The following is a 27,098-nucleotide window of genomic DNA, read 5'->3' as shown; positions in this document are numbered from 1 at the left end:
AGGATAAAAACAGTTATTACTGAGCTGCTTCCTAACAGCCAACTAGATTCAGCAAGCTTCCTACACGAAGTTTTCTGTGTTCTAGGGCATCCTTTAATGGTTTCATGAGGTGTGTATAAATACATATATGTATTTATGGAGCTGGATTGCGTTCTTGCAAAACCACTGGCAAAATTCCCATGGAGTTTCAAGGGAACAGGATCAGCCCTTTAATGTTTTAATAGTTTTCTGACTTCTTATTGGCTAAAAGACAAGCTACAGTAAGCAGACTTTCTGTCAAGTTTAGAGTAAATTCTCTCTGCCTTTAATCAGAAAAAACAAAACATAGTTGGAGTCTAGCAAGCCTAGACACTTTAATAGACTTCCTCACTTATTTGTAAGAAGATTCATGAAACAGTTGGACTCATAAAAGAAGATATTTTTACTTCTTTTTCACAGGACGGGGTGATAAAATTGGTCTATAGTAGAGTGAAATAGCAGCATTTTGGGGACAAATTTATTAGAACGGGCATGATGACACTTTTTGGTCTCTGTTCCAGCATGGGTCTCTGGTCCAGAATATCTCCCGCACCTGCCAGCTCTGTCATGATATTGTTTCTAGTGAAACAGGTAAGGTAATTCAATAATTAATAAGAGACAATATAAAAGTGGATTCCTATCACATAACATTTTAACCTTCACAAACAGCATGTTTGTTTCAAAAATAGTTCTGACATAACAATTTATGTTTATTAAAAATTAGTCATGAGAAATGTTGACTGAGAAGCTGTAGAGTTTTGTATTAGAACTCACTCATACTAGGGCATTTACTACAATTTTCTTCTATTAATGCTCATTCATACAGTGAATAAATTGTGTTTACATCCGTTTATACAATCTCTTTTCATACCAATATTGATCAGTATTGAATTATATTTATTTTTCAATTTTCCTACCAGATATCAATAATACTGTGAATCATGTTTATTTTCTACTGTTTTTCCCATTCTAAAAACAGCTTTGCTTTGTTTCTAGCACTATCTTTTAGCCTTTGACTTGTACAAGGAGTGAGCACTGAATCTCACGTTTGTGAAATCTGATGTTATTGGTTTCATTCTGCACCTCAGCATCTTACAGAAAACTAGTAAATCTGTATGCAATTTCTACTTTTATTTCTTGTAGTGATCTACTAAACTATTCACTTCTTGTTTTTATAAATCTATAAAAAAAATCTGAAAGCTTACTTCTTTGCCTATATTGTCTTATAATTTGGAAGAGTTTTAGGTATTTAATGACAAAATATCTCAGTGTAATCCACTTCAAGGAAATTTTCACTTACGTTTTCAATCGCTATTATTTATTTATTAATATCAACCTTGATTTTGATAAGTTTAAAAACAACTACTAAGATGTAGTAAATTTCAATTCATCTGAATAAAATTAATATATAGATTTAGGGTACATTTCTATGAAATAAGAGTACATGAGAATAAGTGTAATTGACAGGCTTACTTTAAACTGAAAGTAATAAAGTATTTCTATCCACTCGTCCTCCATTTAGCTGGGTTACTAAGAAAGTGGGTTTGCATGTACTGTAGAGACCATAATTGTGTTCCTAGCTTTTTGATGAAGAAAAAGTTACCAGGAGACACATATTCTGGGTTTTTTTAATAGAAAATATTCCTAATGTTTTTGTGTGATTCAAATCTAGAGCTTCTCTTGAATAAATGAATATAGAACTGAAACAACTCTCAGGTTTGTGAGACAACTTAAATCTGTAGAACACCTCGACCAAAGCACTGGTTCCATCAATGTTAACAGAAAATCTCCCAATTAATTCCATGAGATCAACACTTTACAAGACTATAAATCACAGTGAATTACTTTGTCATAGCGATTCCTGTAACTTGTTTAAAGAAATACGTGTTATATTTCTTCATATTTTAATAAGAAAGAAAAATTTAAAGAAATAACAATCATAAATCACTATATCCATATTTTCTAGCAAACACCTATATAGATATGAAAAATATCAATCAGAATAAACCAGGATCATAGCTGAAAGAATAAGTAAATATTTAAGTTCTTATTTCTAGTTTGTACCAAAATTTAAGGTTTTTTCTGTCCATAATAGTATAGTCTGAATAAACAGAAACATTTCATTTCACTGTTAGCTTAGTATAAGAAATTAAAAGGGTGAAATCCTGATTATACTCTGGTCAGTTATGAAAAAAAAATAAATTTAAACCAGTCTGTTTGCGACCTTGGAGGTTTATTATTATAATCCACTTCCTAAGCAAGAGCTTCAGGCAGTGTTTTCTGCTGCATCCAACATATTTTTAAACAGTGGCGTCATCTTGGTGCAGTTTGTGGGCTCTGAGCAAACCAAATGAATTGAAAGACCTTTCCAGGGAAGTTAGATTAAATTTCAGTATGGGTGAACTTTGGTGTGAGCGGGGTGCCAGGCTCGCAGGCTGAGGTGGTTCATTTGCTATCAGTGAAACTTCAGATAGCCTGAAGTGAAGAAATGTCCAGTGTAGGGCAAAAGGTTGCGGACTTTCTGAGCTTCTGTCTTGGATGTTGGAGTTTAATTTCTTCTGAGTCGGAAGTCCTGTTTAAATGCTAGTGGCTGGAAATCAACTGAAACATAAAACTGAGATCAAAAGCCATGCTGCACTGCATGTTGCCGCTGCTTGAGATCACGGTAAATTTACCTGAAAGCTTGTATTTCTACCGCTGAGCATGCATTGTATCTAAATTTTGACAGCACTGAGTAGCCCAAAACTTAGATCCTAATAAGACCTCACTGGGATCTGTCATCACAGACCCATGTCAGATGCAGAGAGCAATTTGTCGGTTCTCCTCAGAACATACCCACAGGACTGGGCCTTCTCCCACACATGGCAAAAGCAGGAAAAGCCCCCACAATCTCAGCAGTGATTGCTGTGCTCCTCACATTGACCCAGCCTGCAGACCCTCCTCTTTCTGAGAGAACCTGCGCCCCTCTCTGAAGAATAATAGCAACATGGATGTAAGATACAGAGGCAAGCTTGTCTCTTTGATTTTTTTGTTGAATCCTTTCACTTAGTTAATGATGTCATATGACACCAAGGTGTCCCACTTCCTTAATTTCCCCTTCCCTCTTAAGGCTAGTGTCTTATTCCAAGCCCACACAGTTTGCCTTCTCACTGGACAGTGAATAGCTCTCCAGTGCACTTAATGCAGAAGAGCCTTAACAGGATGTCCCACTGCAGAAAACACTGAAGTCTTCTGTCTGGGGCCCCTGCATCAATCCCTTTTAAGCCAAGAAGGGAAAAAAAGCTGATTTTCCTCATTCCAAGGCACTGCCAGCATTCTTCAGCCTTTCTCTATACATATGTCCTTACAGATTTTCCCCAGAGAGAGTTGAGACCACTGCAGACTGAATAGTCACATACGAACAGGAAGCTTGCTTTTTTTAACTACTTTCGGTAGTCCCTGTGTAAGTAGCTGATGACCAATTCACAAGCTGCTGCCATTCAAGTCATCATGGTTTGCTGTTGAATACCTGTTTATAATTTCTTTGATAAGATAACTCTATGGGGATTTCTTAGTCCTTTAGTTTAATGATTAAGGCCACTCCAGCACTTTCCTTACAACTTGCAAAGTTATTGCTATCTCTTTTGAGGTATGACCATCAGCGTTAGTCATACTATCCAGGTAGAGTTGCATCAGGGACAAATACTACTCATTAATACTGTCTTGTACTCCTTTTCAACATCCTCCCTTGTATGTACAACTCCAGAAATGTCAATAGTCTCCTATACTGCACCATTGTCTACAGATGGCTCACGTCACTTCATTTCTACAACTAAATAGAAATTTTCAAAAAGTCCTGACATACATCCTCCAGCTGTGGCTTCTAGGAGTAAAATGTTACATTAGGTCTATCAAGGTGCATGCTGTGTAGAGGGGTTTATGTTTCTCTATGACCTAAATGGACCTTATTAACTGGTCATTGTCTGCTCCCCTGTTAATTTCCAATCATCTGCACATTTTTTGATTAATAATTTAAATTATTTTATATGTTCTTCTAACTATATTTCAAATTAACTTTTGAGGTCAGCTGACAGCTCTTAATTTTTTTGTCAGGTGCAGCTCTGATTTTATATAGACTTGATTTGTTTTTTTCACCAGAAAGTCTTATGGTAGAAAACCAAGCATCTCACAGATATTTACGTCAATAGTGACCACGTATTGGTTATCTGACTCTGCCTGCAGCTTTGCAAAGACTGACAATTACATAAGGAAGTGATGTAAAACTGTCGTTTATGCCTAAACTGCTCCTCACTCTTGTTGAGTGAGCTTTTTCATGTCCGTATGTCAACCTCGTCTCCAGGAATGGAACCAAACAAGCAGCCAGGTAGCCGCTGTGAGGCTTTCCTTGTACTTCCTTGGCTGTTTAATGCATTTGTTTATTAGAAACTGAAGTGTTATCCCTTAAATTAAGCAGTCTTTTCTACAAATGCATCATCTCCATGTCTTTGCCTCTTCAAATGAGGTTCACTGACCGAGGAGTGTCTGAAGAATCTCCCCTGGCTCCCAGCATTTTGAGGCCTACATGAGGGAAATGTCACGATGCTTTTTATTTTGGAAACATGCATTCCTTTCTCATGGCTGCTGTAAATACTCTCTCCTTATCTTGCAAGCCCATCAGAGGAAGAATAATTATAGTCTTTCTACTCTCTGGAATTTAAAGTAGGGTGTCTGGAAATTAGCTGAGAGACTAAAAGCAGAGTATTGGGCAGGCAACATTTTACACAGCAAAAACATTCATGAAAGAGTGGTCTCATATAACAGCTAGCTAACAGTCTCCATTGTTCTTGATTTGAAAGTAAATAAGTATGATTGTCTTTCTTTTTCCAGCAAACATCATAGGTTCAAAGAAAAGATACAGGTGAAGTTCACAGCCATACATTGTCCTGGTTATTTATATCAGCCCTTGGCACATCACCAAGCTCAGACAAGCTCAGGACAACCACACATGTGTGAAAGGCAGTTTCCAAAAAGGGTCTAGTCCAGACAAAAGGAAATTGATTTTCCCTGGAGAGCTGAAAAGCATCCTTTGGTATAAGGTTTGTTGCTCTTTAGAAAACTTACATTTAGTCTGCTCTCCACAATTTGGTCGTTACAATTGGTAACATTTTCAATCAGTAGTGAATTTTTCATTTTTGGTGGCTTACAGTGACAGTGTTCTTTGACTAATTGCCCAGTTATAGTCAAACCTGGCCTCTCAAAGCCCTGGCTTCAGGAGACCAGCTGGCATATTACACAGAGTCTGCTTAGGCTGATGTTCTTTTCCCTGGATAAATAATGATCAAGTCATCACACTGATACTGAATCATAAGCAGTATCTGGCATTATCCTTTCTCTACTGCTTTGCTCCTAATTGGGCATTTCTTCAATAGCCCAAATCTAACATGTCACCAAGAACTTTTGCATTCAACTCTTCTATTTTTAACCATTCCTTTCCTAAGTAGTAATTATCCGCTAAGGCCCTCTTAAAGGCCTCTGCAGTCAGAGTGTTGTGTGATAAAGATGTGTGAGAAAGATGGATATTTACAGAGAGAAAGTTAAAATATGAAAATTCCCTCAAGACAATTGCAATCCTTACATTGATAAGGTGTATGCCACAGATGTCCACCACTTCCTAAACACATCAGTCACTATCTATAAAATCATTATTAAAATCTGTTTATAGCTGGGAGTTTTTATTTTTTTTTAACAGCAGGGCAGATTTTATATTAGGAGGAATTTTATCACTGGAGACAAATCTAATTCTCTCCTCTGTGCTTGCAACTGTTAATCTACATCCCTGATCTCATCCTTTCATGCTAACATCTAGGTCTTTTTCCTTTCTGCTTATCTGCTTCCTGGTGCCAAGGGAGTGACTCAAGGTCAGCATGTCCAAGCAGGCCTCCTAAGCCTCTTCTCTATTGCCTTTTTGAACACCACTGACAATCCCCTCAACCTCTGTGTTTCTTCTGTGTGTTCCTGCAGCCGCGGTGCCATCCATGTCTTATAAATGCAGCAATCTGCATCCATACAACCTGCCAGAATTTGTCCATCAGAGCAAGTGCCCATTTAGACACCGACACACTTTTTTGCTTCATTTGTGTTCTCAGACTATCTCCACCTGGAAAAGAGAGTGGGTGATCGGTCCGGTAGGACCCTGTGAATTGAGGGTTGATTGTTCTTGCTTTTAGGAGCAGCTAAATGCTTTTGGGGAGAGAAGCTTCCAGAACACAGCCCAGGGTGAGCAGGCAAAGAGAAAGAGCCAGAGCAAGGAGCCAGGAGCCTGCAGCATAGGAACATCCAAGAGGAGCAGGCAGCTCTTGTAATCACGGCATGGTTGATTTCTAGACACCAGAGGGGACTCCACAGAATCTGCTGTCATTAAACTGACTAAATCCGAAGTTGAGCCTGTCTTCCAGGCTACACTAGTAAAAGGGAGATTGTTCTTGAAGTGCTTTTATTTCTGTTCTCTCTAAACAGATCACACCAACACAATTGTTCCAGATCACATTCTCTCCAGCTTTTCAGAATTTAAAGGACCTCTTGATCTCCTCTGGGGTCATCACTATAACAGGAAGGCCTAGGAAAAACCAGCTTTGAAAATACCTAAAACAAAAAAAAAAAAAAAAAGAAAATAAACGTACCTACAGAACCTCAGGACATAAAAATCTATTTGTGTGAGATGCTTTATATGGAGAAAAATTTGGCATGGATAAAAATAATGCTCCATTTCACTATGTGAGAAATTTTGAGGGCAAAGACTCTTCTCCCTTGTGGACACAAGAGGATAGCAAAACTGCCCTGTCCAGGCAAAAGGGCAACATAGTTGGTGCAGATGGGCAAGTGAATTGAAGATTTCCAATTGTGTTTTCTCAAAGTAAATGAGGAAAAGAAAGATGTCTATGGCGCAGTTGCAGCTGTTGGAGAAAGAAGTGGTCTTTGAAGTGCTGGGCAGGAGCATAGAATGCACTGGAGAAAAGGTGTTAGTAGCTAATAGTATTGCTTATTCATTACTTCTTTTATTCAATTTTTTACTATACTACTCAAACAGGTGTGCTTGATGATCTTTAAAAATAGTGTAAAAATAAACAGCCCTCAAAATTATCATTAATCAGATTCCTAAATTAATCTAGCAGAAACATAAATACATGAGAAGAATTAGCTGACCTTGGCATAAATTGACTGTAAAAAGCCTGGAAAGACTGTAAAATTTCTAAAGATAAGCACCCATTTTCTACAGTGGAGGAATGAAATACCAGTGGTTTTGGTGCACCCTCACAGGTCCTAGCAATTAAATATCTGTGCAGATTTTTTAAAAGGGACTTTACACAAGTTGAATAGATTTCTGTGGTAATATAGCACCATGTCAATACATTTCTTGCTCAGGCAAAGAGAACAACTGAAGAAATTTCACTAATAGTTTCCTGGAGAAGGAAGGGGTCTGTCTTCACCTCCCTGCTTACCTACCATTACTCCATTCTCCTATCCTCTCTCCTCTTCTCTCCTCTCCTCATAAATTTCTTATAATGGAAAGAAACGTGCCACTAAAAGACCACAAGGTTCTAACTGATTTTCCTCATGTTCAGTATTTTCACTCACAGGCCAAAGGATCTCTGCTGGAAAAAACCACTACTGGATGGAACAAATATAAACAAGAATGCTTGAAAATGCTGCAGGAATCAACTGTAGATACTGGTAAGGAAACAAACAGCACAATAAAACAATGTGTTAAGTAACATTGATGAATATGCAAATATTCTTTTACTTGCTTTGCAGAAGTGTGTGTCCGTTTATAAGTTCTAAATGTAGAACAATCAGCTGTACTGAGACATGCAAATATGCAATCATGAAGTTAATGGCTCTCTTTGTCCTGAAACATATTAGGTTCTTATATGTAAAACCAGACCATATACAGAAATGAACCATTGAACAGCTGGTGCTGAGCTACCACTATGGTGTGGCACTGAGTGCCTGGTCAAGAGGTAGCTGCTACCCATTATTTGTAAGAACCACATCCTTTGGATGAAGGAGACCGGTTTTCAGCCTGAAGGAAATCAAACCCATATTCCTGGAGATTATGTTAACCACAGGATAAGAGACCATCCAGGGAAAAGAAGATGTCTCCCATTTCTATACTTTAGAAACTGAGCCATGGCAGACAAGAACACAAAACACATGAGACAATACAGAGTCTGGTTTCTGCCTAGTCAAGGCAGATGGGGAGCTGCTCTCTTCTCACAGGACTGCTTATGCATTTTGTGATACAGTCATTAGGTTAATAAGCTAAGACACAGAGACCAGGTTGCTCCATGTTCACCTGGCAATTATAACCATTAGCTTAAAGTCCCTTATTTATTCTCCTGCCTCCACAGCTTTTGGATTTTTGCCTGAAGAGCAGCATAGCTGCAGAGGACAGTGTCTTCTCCTGAAAAGTGGCAGAGGGAGGAACTGAGTCCATACCTCCTACCTCTGGTTGAGTGCTCTAAGTTTTATGCTGTTTGGCAAAAGGGGAGCTTATAATCTGTGATTATTTCACTCTTAAAAGTATAAGCTCTGCTCAGCTGTCTTCAGAAACGGGTGACACAGGCTTGGTTTGAGCAGTTGGAGAAGTTCAAGAAGTAGCTGGGATAGAGGTCACTGCAGTCACCAAGGAAAAATTAAGAGTGAAATTGCTCTATGTTTTGTACTCGCTTGCTATAGGCAGGTCTCTGCTCCTGTGTGCAAGTGATACACTCATGGTCATCTTGCTTGGTGGCTACCTCACCCCATCAACTGCCCAGGGAGACTCCAGGATGATATTATGAGCTCTGACTCACTTTGCTGGTGGCAGAAAGCTGCATTTATGACATTGTAGTGTGCAACTTTGTCGGCCAGAACATATGGTCTGATTAAGATCGATGTGTGTATTTTTCATCATTCAAAATGCAGTTAGAAGTTGGAAATCAATCCAAAGCATTGGCCTGGAAATTTGAAACGGCAGGAAAAAAAGAAAAAAAAAAAAAAAAAGAGAGGTTTTCAAGCCTAAATTATGTAATATTTTATGTTTTAAAGTTCCTTAAACTTTTCCCAAAATATTGAAATCTCTAACTTTCACAGGCCTTTGAAAAGCAAAAAGGAAGATATACCCTGTGAGTCAAGGAAACTATTTTTAGTGATCACATTCAATAAAAGACTTTCTCTTCTTTCAACTGAATTGGGAGTTGCTGAAAATGAGCATGGCAGCATGCTAAAGGATTGAATCCTCATGCTCTCCAGCCTTCATCACTGACTTGCTCTAGAGGCAGCTGCAGCTCCTGGCAGCTGCAACAGCAAGAGCTAATTGCTTTAGCTTATGCTGTGAAGCTGTAACAGCTGGGGAAACAAAGCAAGACCCCATTCTCATTTCTGACCCCCATCTCCATTAAGAACTTGGTTCAGCTTTCATAGTATACGTGGGGCAGAAAATGCCCACTCATTCTTCCTGAGCTTTTGGGTGTGCTTAAAAGCAAAATGAAGCATATCAGCTATGCAAAGGCAGCCAAATACCCATTGAGGACTACCAGAACTTTGCTAGGGCATGCAGAGATGCAGTCAGGAGCTAAGGCTCATCTAGAATTTAAATTGTCCAAAGATGTCAAGAACAGCAACGTATGTGAGCAGACACACAGAGAAGACATAGTCTTATTACTAAACAGGGCAGGGAAACTAGTCACTAATAAAGGAGGACCCAGGAAACTAAAGGCCCATTAGTCTTACTTCAATCCCTGGGAAAGTAATGGAACGAGTCGTTCTAGAAACTGTTACTAACCAATTGAAGCAGGTGATTGGGAAAAGCCAGCACAGATTTACCAAAAGCAAATCATGCCTGACTAACCCGATCACCTTCTACAACAAGGTAACATCAGCTGTCAACATGGGGAGAGCAGTGGATGTTGTTTACCTGGACAAAAGCATTCAACATGGCTTCCCACAGCCTTCTCCTCGACAAGCTGGCAAGGTACAGATTGGATGGAGAATTGCAAGATGGGTAGCAAACCTGGTTAACAGGCCACACTCAAACAGTAGTGAAAAATGGTTTTGACTCAGGCTGGCAGCCTGTCACAAGTGGGGTCCCCCAGGGATCAATACCAGGCCCCACGATGTTCAACAACTTCATAAATAATCTGGGCACAATGGCATTGAAAGCACCCTCACCACATTTGCTGATGACGCCAAACTGGGTGGTGAAGTGGACACATCAGAAGGCAGAGCCATCTTACAGAGAGACCTGGACAGGCTGGAAGAGTGGGCTGGCAAGAACTGTATGAAGTTTAACAAAGACATAACCAAAGAGCTCAGTACAGGCTAGGATCTGTGAGGCTGGGGAGCAGCCTTGCTGAAAAGGACCTGGGGGTCCTGGTGGACGACGGGCTGAACATAAGTTAGCAGTGCACCGCTGCCTCAGCAAAAGCAAATCGGATCCTGGGCTACATCCACAGGGGCATTACTAGCAGAGATAGAGAAGTGATCATCTCACTCCACTCAGTGCTTGTCAGGCCGCATGTGGAGTACTGTGTCCAGTTCCGGTCCCCACAATTCAAGAAAGACGCAGACAGACTGGAGAGAGTCCAAAGGAGGGCCATGGAGATGATTGAAGGGCTGGAGAACCTGTCCTATGACGAAAGACTGAAGGATTTAGGTCTTTTCACCCTGGAGAACAGAAGGTGCAGGGCGGACCTCAACAAAGTGAAAGGTGGCTACAAAGAGGACAGAGGTTCTCTCTTCACAAAGAGCCACATGGAGAGGACAAGGGGCAACGAGTACAAGTTGCGTTGGGAGAGGTTTCTCCTTGATATAAGAAAGACATTTTTTACAGTGAGGACAGTCATTCACTGTAACAACCTCCCCAGGGATATGGTGGAGTCCCCATCAATGGAGGTTTTCAAGATGCGATTGAACAGGGTGCTAGATAATCTCATCTAGGCTCCCTTTCCCATGGAAGATTGGAATAGATGATCTTTTGAGGTCCCTTCCAACCTGGGCTGTTCTATGATTCTATGGTATTTCAGGAAAGCATGCTAACCACTGGGCCACTAGTGGTGCTGAAGGAGATAGGCTAACCCTTGTTCAAGTTGACCCACTATGTATCCAGCAGTGACAGCTGGGGGAAAACAAGAGTTCCAGTCCCAGTTCTCTGTGATGTTTATGTATTTTTTATGGGCAGGCACTGGATGAAAACAAGTAATCAGGGTTGTGGAACTTTTGCTTTCCACCCTCTGGGAACATGGAGGTTCTGGATTCAGCTTTCACCAACTTACAAGAGGGTCATAAAGATTATATGAATAATGTCCTGGAGTATTCTTCTAGCCATTACTATGCAAAAGTATTCATTCAATATTTAAATTAAATAAATTTAAAATAAAACAATATTTAAAGCCAGTTCTGCCAGTATGCTTTTCCATGCTGAGAACTTAGAATCTGGGAACCTCCATAGTTTAGGGACTTGCATGGATGGCACATCATTTCGGAGTCCTAAGCAGTTTGAGGCAGGAAAACTAGGCAGTTACCTCTGTCAAAACTGTTACACTTCTAGTACAACACAGTGTCAATTTGAGCACATAATGAAATGTCTGCCAGCAGTGTGATGCATCTGGGCTGTCTCAGGTCCCCAAAACACCCAGGTAAGCAGGTTTTGGATTTGTTCCCTTGGAAGCAAGCAACTAACTGTTCTGGTTGTTCAGGATGTTACCATGTAGGAGAGTCACTGAACCAAGAGCACATGCAGAAAGGGTCAGCGTGTCACTCAGCTGAAGCATTCAGTCATCTAGTTCTTCACTGTCCACTTCATCATGCTAGATTTTTATGTGATGATAAAATAATATTTGTTACTAGATGCCGACAATCTAATATGTTTTCCTTCTATGTTGTATAAATCTTTATCTGACTTGAAGGTTTCAAAGGTGAATGAACAGAAATGTTAAGCAAACTTTCTCAGAAAGAAAGCTGTATTTGTGACAGAGGTGTCATCAGAACAGCGTGTATGGCCAGTATGATAACAAAGCTGCGTTACTCTTACCTCCAATAAAATCCACCTTCTAGGAAGTTTGATCATCCCTAGGCATGTGCTTTCTAGCAGTAGGACACAAGTACCAAGAAAAGTATGGTCTCACTCCCAGAGTTTTGCTTTTTGTTGTCCTTTGACATTTTGGAAATGCTATGCTTTTGGTTTTTGGTTTTTTGGTTTTTGTTTTTTCTTTTTTCTCTTTTCTCTTTTCTCTTTTCTCTTTTCTCTTTTCTCTTTTCTCTTTTCTCTTTTCTCTTTTCTTTTCTTTTCTTTTCTTTTTTTCTTGTCTCGTCTCGTCTCGTCTTGTCTTGTCTTGTCTTGTCTCGTCTCGTCTCTTGTCTTGTCTTGTCTCGTCTCGTCTCTTGTCTTTTCTTGCCTTGTCTTGTCTTGTCTCGTCTCTTCTTGTCTTTTCTTCTCTTCATCTTTTTCTGCTTACTTTGGCTGTGGGAAATAAGGAAGGAGAAAACACTGAAAGGTCAGACAAAGAAGCTGCCATAAATTACAGAATATGTGACTACACTCAGAAAGGCAAGAAGGCAGCAGTAAGGATTGCAGAGGGGATAAAAGTTTTTCTGGAAAGCAAGGGAAGCAAAGCACAGATCAGCCCAGCCAGTACACCTGCAAGATAGCTTACAACTAAAGCTGACAAGAAAGAAAGAGAAACAGTAGTGAGAACCTAGAGATCAATGACCATGGTGAAAATTTGGTGTGCAGAAACCCTTAGCATGATGCAAAAGAATAGTGTATTATGGTGGGAAGACAGAGAATGGTGGCTTTTGGTGGCAATCAGAACCAAGCCAGATGACCCAGGGGGCCAAAAGCAGTGACACATGGCAAGATATTAGAGGGCACTAGTTTGTAGCAGGTGATCAGGAGAATTACAGGGACTCAGAACTCATGAGTTTTCATGAAATGGAGAAAAAACTATTTGTCTCCTGGCAGCCTACCCAATCCACACTTGAACAAACCTTGATCAGCTATTGGGGAAAGGAACAATAAAAATGCAGCTAAAAATGTTAACAACTACATGGGTCATAAGGCAGATGGGGCCACCGATGTTCAGCCTCAAAGGTACAGGGAATTACTAAGAATGCACATAGTGTGCTCTGTATTTTAGCAGAAGCACTCCAAAAAGATGCTGGTGAGATAGCACACAGCTATCTTTGTTGCTCCCTGTATTCTTCTTCCCACACAAGTTTCTCAAAGTATTGCTAAGTATTACGGAAAACAAAGCAGGATATACTCTTCTAGCTTTGGATGGGTAAAAGCATTAAAGTTAAGGGAGGAGAACTTCATTTTATCCTAGAAGAAAGACAAAAACTAACCAAGAGACTAGTGCAGCCATTAATGCATTTTATTTTATCTTACTGCAACCTGATTACACCATTTCAATTCTGCATTATCAAATGTTCTATCTTAACTTTAAGTCCTGTGAGTGATGTGATACCTGTGAAGCTTAAAACTGAATTAGCCTGAGATATTACAGCTCCCTAATCTCTATTGCCCAAAGATTAAGAGGAGTCACAATCCAAGAAGCTGGCAGTGGTCTGAGCTGAGAACCAGTGTCACAGGGGTCATGAAAGGTGGACTATCTTCCATTTACCAGCAAAAAGCCTGTGGCATGTACCAAAAACAGTGAGTGAGAGCACGGCTGGAATCTGCCTGTTACATTTGGACAACAGAGGCCTCAGGATGATTTTGAGCAATACCCTTATCTCATAATGAAACATGTAAAACCTGCTGCTGTTGTGCAGATCCAGGGAAGAAGGGTAGCAGCCATTTCTGCACTGAGCACTGCGCAGTGAATGCACAAAGTTTATCTGCTACATCTTGTAAATACTTGGAGTAGCTTGCAGGTTACCTGGAACAGTATACAATGGTTTTCATGATTGTCCATTGCCTGAACAAATTTTGTAAAACTTCTATTTGCTTCCCTCCCCAGGAATACATTGTAATGGGACATTTGATCAATTTGTTTGCTGGCCTTACTCACCCCCAGGAAATGTCTCTGTTCCTTGTCCTTCATATTTGCCATGGTTGGAAAACGGTAATGTGAAAGTGGTAACTTCTCTTCAAGTTTATGCTGGGAATCCAGCTAAAGGACAGATGGTGCTGGTCTCTCTTGTCCCAGTGTCCTTTGAAGTCTCTGAGAGCTTTTTCCTCTCATCTCTTTTCACCTCTTCTCTGAATTGAGGCACAAAATTGTTGATTATGTTTAATTATTTACTCTTTTCTCCATCTGTGCCTGTTACAGCTCCATACTGCATGCTGTAAAGCAACATTCCCAAGATCATGTAACTTTACTGCCAGGCCTTTATTGGCAGTAACAGATTTGAGGTTCAGCTTCTGAGGTTCAACCTCTGGGGTCCCCACTGACCCCAGACATGAAGCTGTCTCCCAGAAAATTGGAATAGCCAAACAAAGCAGCAGTCCAAGTAGTCAGCCCTCCAGTAGGACATACCGTACCACCAGCAAGTGCTGTGGTGAAAAAACAAGCTTTCCAAGCAGCCTTTTCCTGGAGGGAGTGGAGCAGGGAGGCTCTCAGGAAGGGAAAAAGAATAACATCTGCAAGAGCAAAACTGTCTAAAAGCAAACAACATTCCCTTTCTCCTAAAGAAATGACATTCCTACCACTGCAGCCTAACATTTCTGAATCCTGCTACACAGCCTTTCTTAGCTACACGTGGCTTTCTTAACTGCATTTCTAATACCACTTGCAAGGACCAATGGTGTCTGAGTCCTCTATTTTATGGGAGAATACTATGGGCTGCTTATCCTAGCTTTCTCCAGTCCACCCCACACATGGTTTGTTCTGTAATTCGTCCTTTTTTGTGCTGCTAAACAGAAAGAGACCCAGCTTCTATCTAGTCTCCCAAAGAACTGCTTCTGGCAACCATTTAGAAAAAATTCAGCTCTTCGTAATAAACATAAAAGCATCTTCCTTCCCTCCATGTAATGGAGATTCTTTTTTTCTCTTTTTCTGTCTAAATTTCTACAAAAGCAAGATGTAAGACATCGCACCAGGTTATGAAGATTTTATTTGTGTTCACAGTGGGGAACACAGTGGGGCTGCTGTGTTACAGCATCATCTGGCATTCTTATCCATGCCACAGCACCTTAGGAGAAGAGGCATTAGAGACAGCCCAGCTGTCTGTTTGTCCTAGAGATTTTGTGGGACTGGGGTTAGGGTTGCTTGTGGCCCCCATTTCCATTGCTGGTCCCATTTCCAAGGCATAGCTGTGTCTGCTCTGGGACACCGATGAACTTGGACCAGAAATGTTTGGAAGCTTGAGGTAAATTTATTGTGGTTTGTTATCATTGCCAAGCCTGAGCACTGAAAAATTAGGGTAGTCTAGAAATGAGATTTCTGATCACATTTCACACATGCCTTCAGATTTTTTTCAGCGTCTAGTCTCCATACAGAGCTCCCGCTCCATCACAGCAAACTGTGCTCCCAAAGCAGTTCTTTCAGTTCCAGTTATCCTGAGCGAAACAAGATATTCTGGTTGTTGCTGCAACCCTTAAACACTTTCTAATTAAAAAATGAATGAAAAAGCTCAGGTCTGATTAGAAATAAATGGAAGGCAGCTGTTGAGGTCAACATCAGACAAACACCAACCACGGTCCCCATACCATTCTTCCGATGTTACAGGCAAATTCTTAATTAGGACAATGCAGTGAAAGCCAAGAAAGCTTCACCGGTTCACACCACCTGCTGATCAGGCCCCAAAGCATGTAAATGAAACACCAGCGACACGTGTTTCAGAGAAAGATCATTCCCTAATCAAACCATACTCTTCCTCCTACAATTTTGACTGCACAGCCTGGGCAATGTGCTACCCATACTTGATGGAACTTCTGAGCTTAATGAGGAAAAAGGAATAAAGTGAGATGTAGGCTTTTCTTTTGGATGTAGTAACTATGTCTTTTTTGTAAATAGCAGGTACATTCTGGGAATTTATTTCTGCTAGATTACATTCCTACTTTGCCCAAGGTAAATATGAAAAATATACTGTCAAAGACAAAAGAAAAGTGGGGGTTATTCCCTTTTTGCGTAGGGGTGGGGTGGTATCTATTGCTGTGGTGTAAGGGAGAAATCTTTAAAATGTGTATGAAAAATGAAATCTTTATTTTGACCTTTCAGACTAAACCTCTGTTTACTTTCAGGAAGTGTAGGAAATGTATACAGAGTCTGCTTGGATGAAGGGACTTGGCAAACGAAGGAAAACTCCACAGACATTTGGCGTGATAGTTCAGAATGTTCTGAGAAAAATAATTTCAAAAAAAATGTAAGTATGTTTTATATTTTGGTTTAATACTTTAATCTTCTTAATCCCTTCTTGAGTAACCGATAAAACATTTCCACTGAATACCTGCAAAAGATGTTCAGATTTCATTTAGATTACCAAATGGAAACCTGTTATTTTATTTAGAAGAAGCGGAGGAGGAAAGATTAAGGAGTGGGATTCCTGCTTTAGATGCCACAAATTATTTTCTGTTCAGAGTCGAGTGTTCACATGTGCCGAATGTCTCCTAGTAAAATTGAAAAAGACTGCAACTTGACAAACAAATAACTTAAATTCAAAGCATCCCATCACCTGCCCCAAATCTCTGTAGTCTGCCAAGGCCGGACAACTTCATTCCCTGCCGCTTCCTGAGCCTTTTAACATTTAACGAGCCGTTAACTGGACCTTTCAAATTCAGCTGGTCACAGACTGGAGGATTCACCACAATGCAAATGCCATCCTTCCCGGTCTGATACAGCATGCAGCCCAGCGTTAGGCTTTTGTCAGCAGGGGGAATGGCTCTCCCGAGCTGAATAAAGAGCAAATTAGATACTCTCATCTCGACAGCGCTTAGCTCTTTGTACTGAAGACAAAATGAAAACAATTACTGATCAGCCTGGTCTGTGAAGCTGGGGATCACACTCTTGCTCTGTATCTGCAAAGAAGCCTGGCTCCTGTTCTCTGCGAGAAGGCGGTTTGCAACCGAGCAAGCTCGCTTCCACCACCCGAGTTAGGCTTAAGGTAAAGGACAGTTCAAGCAGTGAAACAGGGATCTGATCCTGCTGCCTGCTTGCACAGCTGAGCGATGACTTGCAAGGAATGCAGCAGTTTCAGGTAACAGTAAAGCATGCAGCTTACCTGGTTTCAGCTTCTTGTAACTTCTTTTGCCATCGAGTTCAGCTTAGCTGATGTCAAAATTAAGTCTCTTAGGCGAGCACTATTACTGTTGATTATTTCTTACTTTTTAGTACTTTATTGGGTGAGCACTGTTACTGTTTATTGAGTAACATTACTTTATTGATTACTTTTCTAACCACTATTAGTTCAGGATCCCCATGTACTACTAAGTTTTTACTGAACTCTTTATGTAGGGAGTACATGAACTTCCAAACTTACAGTTTATTTATACAAGTGTGATAAATATGCGTAAGTACTGAGAGTTTTCCATGGTTTGTTGACCATTCTGGATCGCAAACTTGTGGGTGGGAGACACATTAATTCATCTTGTGTGACAGCAGATGATTTCTCTGAAAGCTTTAACCAGCTTTCCTACCAACACTAAATGCGGTTTTGTACCTGTTTGTTATATTTAGTGGAAAGCACCAAGATGTTAGAAATAACCCAGAGCTAGTATCGGCACACATCGGAGGAATCAGCGTGACTTCATTTGCTTTGGTGTTGCAAAATTGTCACAGCCAAGATGATAACTCATGCTTTTTATTAGGTTCATGCCTGTTTGAAGGTTTTCATGGAGCAGAGTGACTAATGGCTGTGCTATGGGAATCTCCTGCACCCACACTGCTCTCCCTGGGCACTTTCACCCTCTCCAAGAGAGTTTCCAGCAGCAGGCACAGCTCACCCGTGCTATCCAGATAGTATTCATTAGCATCAATTGATTAGAGACAACTATTGGCAGGAAAACAGTGCTAAAATCCCTGGCACTGTGCAGTGAGACAATTCACAAAGAAAACAGCAAAATCACTGAGGAAAAGACACAAGTTCCAAGAAAATCTTTGCAGGCCAAATATGGATTATGAAAGTCACATATCCTGTATCTCCACGCCCCCTCTGCAGAGAAGCTTTTCTTAAGCTAGAAAAGCAATATGAAGAGATGAGAGGTAGACATAAGCAGCTAAATGGAAAAACTTAGCAAGAAGAAATGTTAAATGAAGCAAAGTGGAAAGAAAGTGTGAGTGCTTCCCTTCCTCCTCTGAGGTTGTATTCATCATTCGAAGACATTCTAGACAACTCTAATTTAATAATTTTGATTTTTTTTCTTTAAACTCATGGCAGAAGTCTGTCTATTTCATTGACTCTAAACAGAGCTGACTCTCAAAATTGTACAGACACAACTGATCTGTAACTGTGTCCCCAGGCCACACACATAGTAATTGCACTTGTGTGTACAGGTTGAGTGACTTGATCTCTGCAGTTATTAAACCACCAGGATCCATTTGGTGCATGTAACCACGGCAATGATTAGCTGTAAATCAGACTATGAATGGTGTTTGTGCAGGAGCAATCTGGAAATGAGACCGTGAGTGCCTTTGAATTTAAAAAGAAACCAAGGCTGTCTGCAAGTGTCTCTGTCATGCAATGATTTCACGCCGCAGTGCAGGGAGCAGGCATCAGAAACCTCCCCTGGCTACCTTGCAACACAAAGTTGGACTCAAAAGCTTCTGAGCTGTGTTCGTGTTCTGCCCACCTGCCTGCATGTATAACACATTTTTCTTCTTTGTTCCTAGGAAGAAGAACATAAATTACTCACCACATTACAGCTGTTGTACACTATAGGTTATTATTTTTCTCTCATCTCACTTGTATTAGCTCTCCTTATACTTTCTTTACTCAGGTTAGTACAAATTTATATGCATTTTAAAAGTACAGACCCCAGTATGCACATTCTTCTTTTCATGTAATTGAATTTATTGCCTAGCTTCCAATGTAAATAACTTATATTTTCCTAATAAGCATTGTAAAAGCAATCCCTAAGCAAAATCCATTGATGGCAACAATATGAATACAACAGGATTATTTTTTTTTTCTGCAAATTAAATATATTCCAGAGGATTCATACATTTTTTTTCTCCCACAGAAAACTTCACTGCACAAGAAACTACATCCATATGAATTTATTTGCATCTTTTATCTTGCGCGCCACAGCAGTTCTGATAAAAGACACTGTATACTACAATATTTACTCCAAAAGACCAAATGATGAAACTGGATGGATATTATACCTCAGTCCTGAGGTAACTTGTTAGTTCATTGCTAATAGTAAATGTGTGCTGCTAGTGGCTGTAACAGTTACAGTTTTGACAGTGTGCCATATGGCAGCAAGTTTTGAGCTATTTGTTAGCTGAGCTTTGAATGCTGAAATTTTGCTGATAAAGCTTGGGGTAATCAAGAAAGAAATTCTGATTTCATAAGTTGTAATAGATGGATTTTATATGAAGCCTTGTATAGAAACAACAAATTAATCAATAGTTACATTTAGAAACATCTAATTAAGCAGAACAACTTAGACCTGTAGTTTTTACGAAGAAATCTACACATTTATTTTGACACTTATATAACACTGTATTTATTCATTCTTGGTATGCATAGCACAAATCTTGCATTTAAGACAATGTTATCAAACAATGTATTTGCTGTGAAAGAACACTAAGAGAGAAAAAAATAGTTTAAAGGCTTTTCTGTACTAGGAAAATGTGCTGATTTTCTTACACTTGTTTAGATAATGGAATAACAACATTTCCCGTTTGTGACCACTGTGGATAAATTATACTTGTATGATGTTGTATGAATATAGTTTGTCCATGTCAACAAGCAAAATTACTTGCAAGATATTAATGATGACTATTGTTTTAATAGCTCATGAGTAAAAATTCTGACATGCAGATCATGAAAAAGAACACATACCCCAGCCTACCCTGTCACTGTCTTTTCCTACTTGCCACCTCCACTCAAACTCTCTGACAATGTAGAAGCCTTTAAATTGTTGCACTCCCCTCTAGCCTCTCCCAAGCAGCAAGGAGAGTCTTGTGAGATACGTGACCAAACCACAGTTATATCACAACCATGTGCTAGTTTTAAAATGGTTGCTAAAGTAACAAGAGAAAAGCAGGAGTTGTCAGAGCTTTTATATATTAACAACGATTCCTGGTCTCTCATTTCTACAGATTGTAATCATTTGCAGGACTGCCCAGTTTTTCATGCATTACTTTGTTGGGGCCAATTATTTTTGGCTATTAGTGGAAGGAATTTATCTGCATACATTATTGAAAACAGTTGTGCTTTCTGAAAGACGACTGCTACAGACGTATATTGTGATAGGATGGGGTAAGTACATAATTTCCAAGTTCTTGGGTCTGTGATACTTTTTGAGTCAGTGGTGGATACTTTGTAATGAAGAAAAACAAACAAAAAAGAGTTCAGATTTTTTCTGTTTTGAAGTCAGCGATTGTCAATAAAAGTCTACCAGCAGTGACACAGTCATTGCAGTTCAGCTTGACCTGAAGATACAGGAAATAGGTGAATTGTATCATAAGAAAACAGTAGCCTAGTGGACAGAACAAGAAGAAATTTGACTATATTTGACTATATTTTCTGTCATCACTGAATATTATGGTAGTATCAGCAACTTCATTTTCCTCCTTTGTAATAGAGCACCTACATAGCAAAGATGTCTAAACATTAACAATTTTCTTTTATATGTTCACCTTCCTAGCTCACCTTGAAGTTCTAAAGTATGCTTTAAGTTAGAGGACAATCTGAAACACTGCATGATTCAGGTCTTATATTTTAGGCATTTTTCATGGAACAAAGACAATGTAAAGTTAGTTACAAGCATTTGAACAATTTTGTGTAAATTATGTCCTGTAATCAGTCAATTATGTTTGTTGCTTACTCAAAGAGCGTAATTCTGTATCTTGTCTGGACAAAGGAGAAAATTAGGGTTTCCCAATTCCAAATAATCACCTAAAATCTACTTGTACAACTTGCAGGCCTTTGAAGGTTTTAAATGAAGATAAAAAATGTACTCTTAGACAATATCTAGGTTTGTTGCAAGATTCAAATCCAGTGGCCTGAATTAAGGAGGAGGATAGGATGGATGGCCATAAGAACTTCTGGCTGTAAAACTTTTGTCAATGTATGATTTTACAAGCTGGTTCACTATCACCACATCTATGTCTATTGAACTATATAGTCAAATGTAAAATTGTGTATCCAGGACTGTGGGACTATAGTGTATAGCCCACTTAAAAAAAAAAAAAAGGAAAAGTGATTTTTAGAAGGATTTGATTGTGGTGGATGATTATGTAGTTGCAAATAAATTATTCCATATTTGCTGTGCTGTACTGCTTGCTAAAGTTATCTACCGAGGATAAAGAGGCATGATTTTGAAGAGGTGTTTAAACTCAAACATAAACAGCTGAAGCAAATAGCAGCTAAGATTGACATTTTAATCATTACAGTTAGAATGCTACAACATTTACATGTTTAAAGAAAATTTTTGGTTATTGTTATCAAGGCTGTGGCAAACTCCCTGTCAGTTTGACAGTAATTAGTTTTAGGTGTCTAAAAGTTGTATTAGGCTCTCTCCGTAACAGTCACAGGGAATGAAGACAGTTCACTTTACTTCTCTTTGACATCTACCTTACCTCTTGAATTTTGAAATGGGAATTGGATAACATCTAAAAAAATAACCTACTGGAGAATTTCCTAGAACTAAGTGAATTTCAGATAAGGCCATTTTTCATGCTTTTCTAATATGACTATATTAATTCATTAATAAAGAACCATTGCTGTAGAAAAATGCCAATGCTTAAAGCAAGATCTGAAACAGGACTTCAGCATCTAAAATACCACACAGGGGGAAACCTGAGCAAAAAAGTTTCAAAGGCATGATATAAAACCCTGTTGAAGGACATAAGAGCTTTGCCCTAAATTAAGTTATCTGGTCTGAAAGAACCCGGAAACCTTAACTCTCTGTTATAGAAATGGCTTGTGTTTACTACTACTGACAAGATTAAAAGATATCTGGCTTTTGTCTCTTATAGCATTTGAACCAGGTTTTGAATACGCATGACAGTATTGTATGCATTGTTCTGAAGATATCAGTACAACAGATTGCTTCACTTTGTGCATTATGTAATCTTGTTATCAGAGATCAATAAAAAAGTACTCAGACCCAGTAATCTTGGCAGTGGCACATCTAATTTTGGAGTATTAAATCAGTTAGTTACAAGTGAACGTAAAACTCATAGTTGACATTGTGCCAATTTTTTTTCCTTTTGTTAACAATAAGAACACCTATGCTCTTTTCTTCTTGTTTTAGTTTTAAATCCAAAATAAGATTTTTATTGAGCTTCCTGTAAAATAGAAGAACTATAACAGACTGTGCAGCACCTCTTAGTTCTTTAAAGACCAGATAAAAACTAGCATATCTCCAGAAGTTAAGAAATTCAGGTTGTTTTAGTCTAGGCTCATGAGAAACTGAGGAGTTCTGAGGCCCCGATGATAAATGCAGAGCCTTCACTATTGATCAACATGACAACAACTTAATAACATGGAAAAAGCTGAGAGTACAGAACGAGGATTAAATAGAAGTGTTTGCGATAGGAACACACGTGTTTTCAGAAATGTCAGTCCATGCATACAAAGCAAACGCTGTAACCTTGGGAAAGTTTTGTTTCTCATGTTTAAAACAAAAAGGCTGATCTATGGTTTAAATCAAAATTATTTCATTGTGTAGCATAACCTGACATTTTGACATCAGATCAGAAAGGAGGTTCAGGAAAAATAATTGCTTTTAATTGAAGCATGTACAATGTGGAAAGGCATGTTTTATTGCATACTTGGAAAAAAACGTTATTTTTTTCACATCTGAAACAGAAGTATTGATCTTCAAGTTAAGTTGAAGTTTAACTTCATCAAGTTAACATAGTAAACAATCTGATGGAAATCGGTATTTAATACCTATGATGAAGAGATAAGGAAAACCTAAACAAACTAGTCATTGATCATTTGGAACACGGTACCTCAAAGTCAATACTAGATACTCAAATGCAGTTCTTCCAGGTTCCAAGGCAGATGTGAAATTCCACATAGGAAATCTTTTTTCAACAAATCCACTCACACATTTAAGCTGAGAAGGACATATACATATATGCCAGTATATTACAGCTCGGATTTGTTGACTAATTCTAGGTACATATTGCAACATCTCTGTGGAGGATAATGTTTTGTCAGGACAAATACAAAACAGAAACTGGAATATTCAAGTATTGCATTTTGGTACCTGGATAGAAATTTGCTGGGTAGAATTCTCTCAGAAAATTGGTCTTGTCCCAAAACAAGTCTAGTTTCTCAGGGTGAAGGATCTTGATAAAAAGAAGATAAAATACATTCCTATACCCTTCTCTGCACAGTCAATGATGAGTCCCAAGTATTCTGGACTAAATTCCTTATGTTTACAGGGAAATCAAGTAGTTAATATTAAAAAAAATTAAAACTTTCCTGATTATCTAACTATGAAGTCAAGCTCCATATGATTAAAACAGAAGTCTTAATTTTTCCATCCTCATGCCATCTCCCAACCTCTGTCGCCTCTCTGCTCCCCCGGTATGATTTATTCTGTGTTCATTGAGTGCTCTGAGTGGTGTCAGAGCAGACTGTGGGTTCTTGGAATCAGGTAGTGCAGTTTAGTCTACCTGATGGAGGAGGGGATTCATTTTATCTAACAAGGTTTAAATTTAGGTAACTAATACCGAGACACTCTTTAGAACCAAAGGAAGAAGACAAGTACCTTTGAAGAGTGAATTATTTCAATGTTTGAGAGAAGTGGGATATTACCTTAATCCTTTCATGCATCTCTAGATACAGTCACATTGGAACTTGTCTTATTTCCCACAGCATCCTTTTCTCTGGCCTTACCTGTATTCATCCACTATGCTGATATGAAGATTTATTTTTCAGGCTTGCAGTTTTGAACATGCTATCCCATTTTTGGCATCCCTCCAAATGTTGCCCACCCTCCTGGACATCATAGACTGCAGACTGGAAAAAAAACCCTGAAATAAAGGATTACTACATTGTTCCACTGGTCTACAAATGTGCAGGCACAAGCTTCAATCACAAGCACAAGGCACGTGAGCTACGAAAGGCAGGTGTTCAACTGGATTCTCAGCCCAAATACACACAGGAGATTTATATATGCCATCCCTCTTTTGCTTCTTCCTCATCAGACATTAACTACTTTCCTTCCCTTTCACAATCATTCCCATCCTTCCTCATCTATTAAAAGTTTCTGTCAAAGCATAACACCACACTTCATTTTCCATTGCCAAGCCTCTGGGCTTTCTTCTCTGCTGCACCTTACACTTTAGGGGGTCCTTCTCATCATCCATGCCTTGATTTCTCTGTTCCATCTCACATTCCTCTTTAAAGATCCCTTGTGCTATACTATATATGGCTGTATTAGCATACAGGCTGCTGACACACCAAGACCATCGTCTTTCATGCTGGTTGGTGTTTCATTGCTTCCTCACTCTTCCCACCGCTCTAAATCCATTTGTTGCTCATTGGAATAGGGACTAATTATTTTATTTCTTGTTTGAACTGCAATAAGACAAGTCTATTAAGAAATTTGCTCACTACTGTAAGAGTATAAATAATAATTATCATCTCCCTGTCGGTCCCCTTCCATTGCTCACACCTGTATCATATTCACTGATTTCCTAAAGGCCTTTTCCCACTAATTAGCTTAATTTCTTATTTATTAGAATTACTATTAAGACGGGACATCTGGCACCTATCTTACAGACATTTGTAGTATTGCTGTTGTTGAGCCAGCAGAAGCAAACCATGCTTACATCTACTGAGACACACTTCCTCAGCTACTGTCCAGGAACTGCACTTGATAACATCACCTCATCCTCCTGGGTATCATCTTTCCCCACGGGACAACCTCATATTCCCCTGGACGTGTAGCTCCCTTCCCAAGTGGTCCATGCCCTGACTGTTCTCTCAGACCCACTTGTTCCACCAATGCCATCTCCCACCCAAGTAAGACCCTTTCTATCTCTTTCCCCATTTTACCCACTTAGAGGTCTATTACCTCTGAAAGTATTTTGCTTCTGGCCCTTTCCCTGTACTCCCACACTCCAGCTCTCCCCATGACCTTAGCTAGTGTCCCAGAATCCTGAATAGATCCTGTTCTGGCCCCAGTGACCCACATCTCCTTTCCTTTCTGTCACATCCACCAGTAAATCTCCTGTGTGTAATTGGGCTGAGAATCCAGTTGAACACCTGCCTTTCGTAGCTCACGTGCCTTGTGCTTGTGATTGAAGCTTGTGCCTGCACATTTGTAGACCAGTGGAACAATGTAGTAATCCTTTATTTCAGGGTTTTTTTTCCAGTCTGCAGTCTATGATGTCCAGGAGGGTGGGCAACAATAGGGGAATGGGGACCACGGATTATCTTTAAGGGGTCCAGGAAAGGTAAGCCAGGAAAATAAGCCTTTGTCAGTTGTTTTAATTAACTAGACAGAGTTCCATGCCTCCACTGAAAGCTCTTTAAGGTTCAACAAATAAAAATGTTAACAACTGGTGCCTTAGGTAGTCTATGAGGTCTCAAGTGCCAATTATTTTGAATTCTCAGGGTCAGGAATTTAGAAGATTTGGACAGGTCAACAGAGTATGTGTGTATACATATATGTATATATATCCGCCTGAAAATGCAAGATTCAACTATACAATGAAATTTCACTTTGTATTTGAACTACAAATGGGGAAAGCCAGGATCAGGTTGATTTTTGTACAATTCTAAATAGAAGACTGAAAAGCATACGTCTTTGCACCACACACTACTGTAACATATCTGTGTTTTGTATGAACCGTTCTGAAATCTTGGCTGTAATTGACTCCTTTTCTTTTCAGTTGTTCCTATCCTGTTTGTGGGCCCTTGGGGAATAAGCAGATCAAAACTGGAGAACACAGGGTAGGTTACTAAATAAAATGTGCCTTAGAATACTGGCTTTCTGTTTGCTTAATTTTTCTGGAAGCCCTTGACAGTAATTGACACAGGTATTGACTACTAGATTATATTAATATTATACAGCACCTATTAATACTTGTTACATTTTCTAGGTTCATTTTAGTACTTTTACATTAAACTACTTCTAGGAATTCTCAGATTTACTTATGCATAAATCAAGAATTAGAATGAACATTCACTGTTCCTGAAATGAAAGCTATTGCATCTAATGTTCATCCACTTACATGAAGCAAATTATCAGCACAAACATCTTCACGGAGCATCTTGTGAGGAAGAAAAGGAGACCAGTACTTTCCTTGGAGACCATCTACACTTTGAGTTTAATTAGTATTCACTGCCATTTTGAAAAAAAAAAATGTTATGGAGGATAATGACAAAAACTGATATTCACTAAAAGCTGATATTAAATGAATGTGTTCAGTATTCAGTGAATGAATCAGTAAGAGTAACTTGCACTAGTAAGCATCAGTTTTCCAGTCTTCTGGTCTTCAATGATGCTGTTAATGGCATCACATAGACTTTGAGGTTTATGTATGATTTCTTTTTTCCCCCTTTTTTATTCATGGCTCCTAGAGAGTTTTGTCTGGAACACCAATATAGTTATTAAGTAACAACATCAGGAACCAAATCACAATTACAGTCTCACAGAGTTAGATGTTATATAAACTGTAAATGACAAGCCAAGACCCTACAGAGTTTCAGGCTAATTAGCAAGAAGGAACATGTGCATAGGACAAATTAGAAGGTTAGAGCAGGAGAAAAGGAGACAGCTTCAAGGAAACAGTATGCATACTTTTTAGCAGGTCAAGAACCATGGTCACAATTCATAGTTTACCCATTTCCAGTTTCCAGTTTCAGATAGATAAATTTGAGTAGGATGAACTCCATTATGAAGGTTTGGTGCCATGTATAGTTGTTGTGTGGATCCAAAGACTGAGTTTGCCAGATATTTCTGATGTTGCAATCTAGGGAAACCT

The 27,098-nt window shown here is 39.2% G+C and overlaps 1 protein-coding gene across 1 annotated transcript in view; it reads left to right on the top strand.

Annotated features, from left to right (window-relative positions):
* Positions 1-510: 510 nt before the first annotated feature.
* The window catches only part of GLP2R (glucagon-like peptide 2 receptor), a 44,898-nt gene continuing 18,310 nt past the window's right edge, over positions 511-27,098 (top strand). The window contains exons 1-8 of the mRNA XM_009325688.1: positions 511-609; positions 7,635-7,728; positions 13,998-14,102; positions 16,223-16,344; positions 18,807-18,913; positions 19,157-19,313; positions 20,244-20,403; positions 26,004-26,064. Of these exons, the coding sequence (XP_009323963.1) occupies positions 511-609; positions 7,635-7,728; positions 13,998-14,102; positions 16,223-16,344; positions 18,807-18,913; positions 19,157-19,313; positions 20,244-20,403; positions 26,004-26,064 (905 nt within the window). The remainder of the gene's footprint in view (positions 610-7,634; positions 7,729-13,997; positions 14,103-16,222; positions 16,345-18,806; positions 18,914-19,156; positions 19,314-20,243; positions 20,404-26,003; positions 26,065-27,098) is intronic.

The sequence above is a fragment of the Pygoscelis adeliae genome, unplaced genomic scaffold, assembly GCF_000699105.1.
Source record: "Pygoscelis adeliae isolate BGI_AS28 unplaced genomic scaffold, ASM69910v1 Scaffold81, whole genome shotgun sequence".
In the NCBI taxonomy this organism is placed as follows: Eukaryota; Metazoa; Chordata; class Aves; order Sphenisciformes; family Spheniscidae; genus Pygoscelis; species Pygoscelis adeliae.
This window is presented reverse-complemented; position numbering and strand designations above follow the sequence as displayed.